The 9,378-nt window shown below is 55.1% G+C and overlaps 1 protein-coding gene across 2 annotated transcripts in view; it reads right to left on the bottom strand.

Annotated features, from left to right (window-relative positions):
- Positions 1–1,012: 1,012 nt before the first annotated feature.
- Positions 1,013–9,378, bottom strand: part of SLC6A17 (solute carrier family 6 member 17) — a 49,810-nt gene continuing 41,444 nt past the window's right edge. For both annotated transcript variants that reach the window (XM_031457775.2, XM_031457774.2), the window contains 4 exons: positions 7,905–8,097; positions 7,202–7,361; positions 5,389–5,551; positions 1,013–4,900 (listed from right to left, as the gene is read on the bottom strand). In XM_031457775.2, the coding sequence (XP_031313635.1) occupies positions 4,532–4,900; positions 5,389–5,551; positions 7,202–7,361; positions 7,905–8,097 (885 nt within the window). In that variant the 3' untranslated portion in view covers positions 1,013–4,531. The remainder of the gene's footprint in view (positions 4,901–5,388; positions 5,552–7,201; positions 7,362–7,904; positions 8,098–9,378) is intronic.

Below are 9,378 nucleotides of genomic sequence, written 5' to 3'. Positions count from 1 at the left end.
AATGGTTGTTTTAAGCCACTAAGTTTTGAGGTAACTGGATACACAGCAACGTGTGTTATCTCATTCAATCCATGCATTATTTCCATCTTACAGACTAGGAAATTTAAGCTCAGAGGGGTTAAAATAATTTGCTCTAGGTCTTTCAGGAGGCAGAGGGCCTAGTTGGCATTTGAACTTGAACTGACTCCATAATTTCCTCAAACCCAAGCCTTTTTTATACCACTTCTCAGTGGATCTCTAGTCCCCCCGGAAGCAGATTTGGCATTCCAAAAACATTACCTTCAACCAGAGAATTGAATTAATTTTCAAGGAGTGATATTTCCAGCGCCAAGATATTTCCCCATTTGAGAGAGAGATGGGGAGATTTGAAGATGGGAGGGAGGAGGGAGGGGTTCCCTTCCCCAAACTCAGGACAGAGAGCCATGATTTATTTATGTTTGTGTATCCATAGCTGGCACAGAACCTATTCATGGTGGATACTTAATAAATGTGCGTTCAGTGAATAAATTAACAAAGGAATAAGTGATTGAGTTGGTGGGGAAGGGAAACAGACCACGATCTGGAGAGAAAGGTTTTCCTGCCCTCTGGTGGCTATTCCTGGAACAGCACTTTCTTCTCTGTGGTGGGAGAAGGAAATGGAAGGTTCCTTGGGGGACTTCGGCTGTGTTAGGGATCAGGCAGCATCATTCTAGTCTGGAGTGGGGTGCCAGGGGGCGGGGCTTCCCCCAGGAGCCAGACTTCTTGTCTCTCCCAATGTCTGTGTTCCTTGAGATGTGAAGAAAGAAGTGCTTCCCCAACCCCTAGTTCATTCTGTTTCCTAGGAAAATAAATATATGTCCCTCTTCATCTTCCTCAAACTCCTCAGCCAGATAGCCAGGCAGCCCCTAAGCTCCCACAGAAGTCCCCTCTGATCCCTCCCATCCAGGCTTTCGCTGCAAACCTGCCTTCAGGATCCATGGCCTCCACCATCCCCTCTCCCTGATGCCGGAGTAAGTCAGAAAGGCAAGAGAAATTTGGTAAGAACAGACGCTTTATTGTACACCAGTGGGGTGGGGTTAGAGAGGAATGAAGGACCCCGGGGGTGACAATGCCTCGTCCCCTCCCCTGGGCTGAGTGGTCTTGACCCAGGACTCTGAGCAGCACGGGGTGCGTGGACTCGAATTGTTCTAAACTTGCACCAGAACCTAAAATGACGCCTGCTGTGTGTGTTTGGGTCTGTACAAAGCAGTACTTGGGATGAGAAAGGACCTTGGATGTTCTTGCCCCATCCCCAGTCATTAGGCTCCAGTGAAGGGGCAGCAAGCCCCCAATTTCAGGGCCTGGTGGGTGCTCAGGGAGACAAGTGTGTTCCAGCCTGTGCTCTGGCAGGGAGGGGGAGGTGCGGCTGCGAGGACGGGCAGAGGAAAGCCCCCCCCCCAATAATACCCGCAGGCCTGTTTAGGCCTGGGACCATGCAGCTCCCGAAGCCCCACCTCACGCGAGGGCTTCTCCTGGCACTAGGAAAGCCGCAGTCCCCACAGACTCATTGCTGGAGGGCAAGAGCCAGCCTGACTGGCATCAACCCGTATGCCCACCTGTCCACCCCACCTGGGCCTCAGACTTCATGCTGCCTCAGTGGAGAGGGCTCCCTGAGCAAGAAGCTGGTGACTGGGGCTGGAAGGCAGGCAGGGGCAGGACCAGGGACCAGGGACTCTTTTCAGGTAGACCCCTGCCCTGTCCTGCCCTGGAGTCTGCTCTGTCCCTGGTGGGCACTGTATGGACAGCACCAAAGTCAGTGGGGCAGGGACCCTGTGCAGGAACGTGGAGGCCAGCCCCTCTCTGGGCACCTCCTGCCCCTCCAGGGGATCTGGGCTGGATCTTACCTCACCAGATCCCCGCCCCCTTGACCTTGCCCACTCCCAGTTCCCCTGAGCCACGAGCAGAGGTATGAGTCAGAGGCCCAGAGAGGGGCAGCTGTTCCTTCTGAACACTGACACCGATGTCTCAAGGACAAATACAGGACAGAGGCACTGGAAGATGCCCTCTTGGGGGCTCACCATCTTAAGAAACCCAGCACTTTCCCTGGGGAATGAAGAGCTTGTGACTCCAGTGGGCACAGCAAGAGGCTGGCTGGAAAATAGATGTGGGGGCTTCCCCCATCCCCCCAAGACCACTCCCTCCCTGCTTCTGGCAGGCCCAGTGGTGTGAAGGCAATGAGTCACCAGCAAGAAGCGTGTGCCTTTCCCACAGCTGGCGGCTTCCCACAGGACCCTGCCCTGAGGCCTCGCCTGATGGAGCTGAGAGGAGGAGGTGGCAGCAGGGAGGGCAGCGTGGTCTTCAGGAGCGTGAACACTGGGAATCACAAATCAGCACCCTATGCACACCCACACCCATATGTGCACACACACACACGCACGCATGCACACGCACACACGCCAAGCTCCAGGCCCTACGTCTAACAGCAGAGACACAGCCAGGACAGCGCCCGGCCTACAACAGCTGGCTACGAGCACTACCCAGCCCACGAGGACCAAGCAGAAGGCCCCAGCTCAGCTGCCCTATCGCAGGCTGGCGGGCTGGGGCCTGGCCCGGCCACAAGCTACAAAATTAAAAATATATCAAATATACAATGAAAATAGATCTGTACAGCACTGAGGATGAAAATAGTCCACCAGCCACAGTATAATATTGGGTTTGTCATTTAACAGCATTTACACCCACATGTACAGATTGAATATACAATAGAAATAGAATATATGGGAGTATATATAGTGGAGTGTCTCTCCTGGGGCTTTGCTTTTCCTGTTGCTATTTCTGCTTGGGATTAGGCACGCGGCCAGGTAGGAGGTACTGGCAGGTGAGGGGGCCTAAAGCGGGATGTTGTGCTCCAAAAGCTCATGTCTTTGGGGAGATGTGGGTCTCCCTCTCCCCTCTCACACTCAGGAAGGACCAGTGGGGCTGAGAGGGCTGGAAACGGGAGTACTGTGGTGGCGAGACGAGTAAGGGAGATGGCAGGCAGACCCCAAGGCAGGTTGGGGAACTAAGGGACCAAGGGGTGAAGGAGGGAACCCTGGGTGTGGTCTGTGCCTCCCAGTGCTGAGAGAAGTCAGGGACACACGAGTGGCTCAGGACCCTCTGTGAAGGTAGCCAGTCCAAGCACTGTGGCCTGCTCTTGCCCTGCCCACTGCAGCTCTCAAAGATGGAGGTTTGCTGTCCCAGCCATTCTTCCTCCCTTCCTCCATCCCTCCCATCCATCCATCCATTCATCCATCCTTCCATCAATCACTCTGCAGACTTTTGACCTCCCGTCAAGTTCTAATCCTCTTAATCTGCACTCTGAAGGCAGCTCTCTTCTGAGGGAGGTGAAGGTGAGTGTGCATGGGGATTCTGCAGGCCTGGGTCCCAGGACAGAGGCCTGGCCGTTCCCCTAGGCAGCTTGCAATGTTCACGGGCCATGGGCTGGGCAGCTTGGGCAAGGTTTCCAAGGTGTCCACACACAACGTGCACATGGGGTGGCTGTGCTTGTACAAGGAGAGTGGCGGTGGCCCACAGGGGCAGTGAAATTATCTCTTTCCCAGGGGGGTGATCTCCAGAACTCCAGGGACCCTGGTCCCAGGGGAGAAGCTGCCGCTAGTGAGAAAGTCAGCCCCTGGGCGCGAGAGGGGGTGTGCTTCACAATTGTGCTCCAAACTGTCCAAATTGTGCTGGGAACCATCAGGGGTGCTCTGGAGACCTCTCCGTGCACTGTGCCCTTCTCTTTCAAGGACAGAGGCAGAGGCCACCGCCCTGGGCTCCAGGGTTGGGGAGGAGAGGGCAGAACAAGCCCTAATAGAGGTGGGAAGGTTTCTGGGGCCAGGGATCACCCTCCCAGGCAGGAGACAGGAGCACACCTCACCCACCCCAGGCAGGGCCAAGGACACTGGAGGTTCCACCTAGAGCCGAGGCAGAGGAATCCCCTCATCCCCGACCCCTGCTGCCAGTGCTTGTGCTTAAACTAGAGGGCACCATCTGCCTCACCAAACAGAACTAATGGGGACCTCTGCAGACTCCCTCCCAAGTCTGAGCCCCAAGTCCTAGCACACCTGTTCCATCCCCAACCTTAAATCAGGCACCTCTGGCACAGGACACCCCCAACCCACCCTGGTGCTTCTCACCACGACCACTACCTGGCAGCACTAAGGGACCCCAAGACCTAAGACCTGCAGATGTCAAGTTCCAGGGAGAGAAAGAGGAGGGAATGACCCCCGGAGTGGCCACTTGGAGTCTCCCCTGAGCTGAGAATCGGGACTTCTGGATGCTTCCAGCTACTCAGCTGCAATTTGGTAAGAGGACCTCAGAAGGTTAGCTGCGTTGGGGGCCTAGTTTGGGGGCCAAAGCTTCTCCCAGCCCCCACTCAGATCTAGGGAGCAGAAGTCAGCTGGGACAGGGCGGCGGACGAGGCAGGACGGACCCCCTCTCCTTGGGTGGAGGACCTGGCCTGGAGAGAGAGGCCAGGCCGGGACATGTGGGCTGCTTGGGTGTTGGGGGCGAGGCGGGCGGGGCGGGCTGGTGGTCACAGCTCTGACTCAGGGGTGCTGGCCAGGAGGTAGCCGCTCCCATAGCGTCCGTTGGGGTTGCTGCTGGTCTCCATGGGTGATGTGCTGCCGGGCCCCAGGTAGGAGCGGTGAGTGGGCATGGGGGAGGGTGCCTCGCTGGGCACCTTGCTGAGGATGAAGCGGGTCTCGTCATTCTCCTCCAGGTTGGAGATGTCCTTCATCATGCGGCCCTTCTTGTAGGACACGGAGAGGGTGTTGGAGCCATCGGAGAGCAGGTGGAAGTGCCGCAGGACAAACACCACGGGGATGGGCAGGACGGCCACGACGATGAGGGTGATCAGGATGGCCATGGCCCAGTTAGGGAAATACAGGTAGCGCTCGGCAGCCTGGGGGCGGACAGCGGTGAGGGCTGCTGCCCCGCCCTGCTGCAGTTTCACCCTCTCAGGCCCCAGGACCTCTCCCATCCCACCCATCCTGGCCAGGCATCTACAGAGTTGGGGTCCTCCGGGCTTGTTCCCTGGGTTAGCTCGTCACCATGGCTAAGAGCCTGAGCCTCCCTGGGTCTCAGTTTCTACACTTGTAAAAAGTTGGAGTGGTTCCCCATCACAGACTCCGTGTGGAGAGAAAACCCGGGTTAGAAAGACTGAACACGCGCATTAACCTTTCTGAGCCTCAGTTTCCCCTTCTGTGTGATTGAGATAACGTCACCTTTCTCTGCTTGGGTTGTTGTAAAGGTTTCAAATCAGGTGTGCAAAGCCCCTGGCAGGGCCTGGCACTGAGTAGTCGCCCTAACTGGGTTTATCTCTATCACCTGTTGCATTAAAGGCCAGGAAAGATGTCAGCGTCCCTGGGGTTTCAGGCCCCCACCTCTCACCTCCTCCTTGATCCAGGCGCTGTAGCCTGGGGGCGTGACCCCCAGCTGGATGATGCTGGCCGTGGTGAGCACAGCCATGCACAGCGGAGACACAAACTTCCACATGTAGAAATAGAAGCGGTAGGGCCGGAAGCCCAGCATCTCCGTCAACTCCTGCATGAACCTGCCAAGCACAGCAGAGGGCCCTGAAGTTGGCATCCCCACTGCACCTGCACAATGCCCCCCAGCTCCCTCCTCTGGGAAGCCTTCGCTGACCAGTCTCTCCCTCCCAGGCTGTTCCATTCTTCACATTCAACACTCCCAGTGCATCATTCTGTGGCCCAGCTAGCCTCTGAAAAGGCTCTGCTGTCCTCCTCTTCCTCTGACTATGTCGCGTCACACCCCACGCAAGGAGATGATACAGCCCACGGGACACACCCGGGGCAGGTGGACGGGATCCAGGGGGCTTTGCTGGGCACCCAGCCCCACTCATACCAGCCTGGCTCTAGACTCCCCCTGCTGGAAGAGAGGTAGAAGTGCACATCTCTAGAATCCAAAGGCAGAAGGCTGCCCTGACTCGGGGATTTCTAACCAATCGGTGTGTGGGTGGAATTCCGGGAGGCTGGCAGGATGCGTACACAGATGGAATTCAAAAAATCATCTTTACCTCAGTAACACTTAACTGAAATCTTTCATTTCTTTCTATTATAAAGGCAAGGAATGACAGTACTATTAATAGTACCCGGGACTCTGTAAGCAATTGATTAAATCCCAGATACTTTCCTATCGCATTACAATGGTGATACCTACAAACATCATTTATGCTTATCACCACTTTGAAATTATCATCGTTATCAGACCCACAGCTAGATACTGCAACTTAATGCAGTAAAAATAAAGTATGCATATATTACTACATCACAGATTTTAAACATTATTTTGTAACTTTCAATATAATGAGTTTCTTATAAAATCTTAGATATTTTATCTTATGCATTTAAAAATAATATTCTGAGAAGGAGGTATGGGGCTTCACTAGACTGCAGGAGAGTGAGAGCCCTTCCAGCACCCTGGCCCACAGGGTTGCTCCCTGTCTGCTCACCCCATCCCCTCCTGCACACTCCTAGGAAGCAGACGGCTGCAGCAGGGCCTGTAGAGAGCCTGATTTTAACACCAGGTCTAGACATCGGGGAGAGTCAGGAGTCCAGGGCCTTGCTGAGTGTGCGTGGGAGGCCTAGTCCTGGGGCTTCCTGGGAACACGGGTTTGTCTTTAAATGAGGAAAGAGGCCAGGGGCTGATAGTGTGCATAGGTTTGCCGGAGGCTCAGGCCATGAGACCCAGTCCATTCATATTGCTGAACTCTTCTTACCCCACCCAATCCCAAACTTGGGGCTCACATCACAGCTTGTCTCACACCCCTTTTGTAGCTCACCCTAAAAAGTGTGAGTCAGGCTGCTGAAGTTGACAGGTTCTCTGAGGGCAGGGGCCGCTTGTGTATGTACTAAATGCTTAACAAGCGTGACAAAATACAGTTGATACCTGGGAAAGTTGCTAATTTAAGGCAATTTAGGAGGATGCCAGAACCTGAACCCAGGAGACTTGTGTCCTCAGCCTGGCTCTGTCTCTCACCAGCCAAGTGGCTTTGGACAGTCGTGTCCTCTCTCTGACACTCAGTTTCCCTAAAGGAGCTGTAAGGGCACTTTCAGACTGACATCCTGACTCTGTGATCTCCTGTCCCACTCACGAGCAGCTCTGGGCACACAGCACTCTCCAGGGAGTCATGATGGGATGGACCCCTCTTCCTGTCCCCACCCCTCCCCCACGACCCCCTTACTTCTTGGTTCCATAGATCCAGGCCACAGCGATGTTCTCAAGGATGACAATGACAGTGAGCGGCAGGGTGGCCGAGTAGTCATCAAACATGGTGACAAAGTAGTTTCCGGAGCGCTGGACGAACAACAGCCCCACGAAGAATGCAAAGACACAGCAGCCCACTACAGAGAGCCGGGAGGCCGGTGTGGGGGCAAAGGTGCAGGGTGGGCAGGGCCCAGGGGATCTTGGGGGCACCCAGGCCCCCCCATCCCACCCCTCTCCTCAGCAGGCCTGCAGCCCACCCTCTGGCAGACCCAGCCCTGAATGGGGGGAGGGGTCCAGATGCTGAGGTTCAGAGCTCCCACTCTTCTAGGCAGGGAGCATCCTGGGGCCAGGAGTGACTGGGATGGAAGCGGAGTGCAAGGCCAGCATGGAGGGAGGCCACCCCTGCCAAGACACTTCAGAGGCCCTTGGGGAGAAGGGCAAATCTCCCAGCCCAAATTTGGCACAGATTCCCAAACAGCTTTCTCCCTCCTGGCTCTTAAGTGGTCTTCTCTGGGTGGCAGAGCCAGGTTCCAGCTACATCCCGGGGGAGTGGAGCCTTCTAAGGATGGAGTTATGAATAACCCAGTCAGAACCCAATCTTTCTAAAATTAGAGCCACAACCTGATCGCTGTCCTCCAGGGTAGTGCACAAGGTCAGTGGGGGCTGCCGGGAGGCGTTACCTGTGAACATCTCCTTGGGCACCTTGAAGGTGTCGATGATGGGCGTGGTGATGCCCGCCATGGTCCCGATCATACTGCCCAGGCCCAGGTTGATGAGCATCAGGAAGAACATGACGGACCAGAACGGGGAGGCAGGGAAGTGCGTCATGGCCTCGGTAAAGGCTATAAAGGCCAGGCCTGTGCCCTGCACGGACTGAGGGTGGGGCAGAGGGTGGGGCTCAGTGAGGGTCCATGCCCACCTGGGAGCCCCCTGCTTCTTTATCTCTGCCCTGGGAGCTTTAGGAATAGCTGTTCCCTTTCACAGGGATCGCCACCCTCACCTAAATCCTCTTGTTTTTGGTCTCAAACTTGAGTGAGCATCCGATTCCACCCCTGCCACCCTACCCAGGGAGTAAAACGCTAATTCAGGAGTTGGCCTGCAGGGCTTGGATTCTGCAAGTTGTCCAAGGACTCTGGGTGGTTCAGATGAAGATGCTCACTTTTAGACACATGCCCAGCTCAGGACTCTCTTCCTCTAAGCAGTGTGGCCACCCCCAGCTCTGAACTCCAGCCTTTAACGTAGTCTTCTCAGCCACGGCTGTCCAATGGACTCAAATGGGAGCCTTTAAAAAACACCAATGCCTGGGTCTTTCCCCAGGAACTAAGATTTGCTTGGCCTGCAGGGTAAAGCTGGATATTAGGGTTTTATAAAGCCCCCGGCTGACTCTGATGGGCCGCCTAGGAAAACAGCACTGCTTCAATGGCTGGAACCTCTCATGGGGAACTGACCACATACTGTCAGCTGACATTACTTCTGTGCTGTCCTGTGATGTCCAGTGACTGCAAGGGACCACCTCTACCAACTGTATGAGAGCGTAGTTCTTGGCACTTGGATATTATTAAGATTGTATTATATTTTAAAAATATAAGATTGTATTATATTTTTTAAAATGCTACAATTCTTGTTCTATTCAGAGGACCAGGCCATGCCTGTGAGAATGGGACAGGGTCTCAAGGAAGGGGCAGTCCTCTGTGCTGCCAGTCACCTGGGGAAGAAACCAGGGCAGGGGTCCCCAGACAGGGCCTTTTTGCTCCTGATCACATGGGAAGAGGTCACGGGGTACAGGACACCGTCCCTCAGAGTTAGGATGGTGCCAGTAGAACGAAGCTGATTCAGCCCCCTGTGAGCCCTGCTACCAGCTGGGTCCCAGGACCCCATGGGCGTGTCTCTCTCCTGTTACCCCTCCTAATAGAACAGTCACTTTGTGTTTCCAGCTGTGCAAACAGGGATAGAAGCGAGATGTCCAAACTGGGGCCTAAGCATTAATGAGGGAGCAGCGTCACCCCGCCCCACCCAGGGGCCAAGGGTCATTGTGGCAGTTGGAGTGGGGCAGTTGTGGAAGGGGTGGAAGCATAAAGATTTGAACCCCGGTGTCTTGACTTCCTAGCTGCAAGGCCTCGAACAGCCTCCCAGCATACAGGCTGCTCACCTGTA

The sequence above is a fragment of the Camelus dromedarius genome, chromosome 9, assembly GCF_036321535.1.
Source record: "Camelus dromedarius isolate mCamDro1 chromosome 9, mCamDro1.pat, whole genome shotgun sequence".
In the NCBI taxonomy this organism is placed as follows: domain Eukaryota; kingdom Metazoa; phylum Chordata; class Mammalia; order Artiodactyla; family Camelidae; genus Camelus; species Camelus dromedarius.
This window is presented reverse-complemented; position numbering and strand designations above follow the sequence as displayed.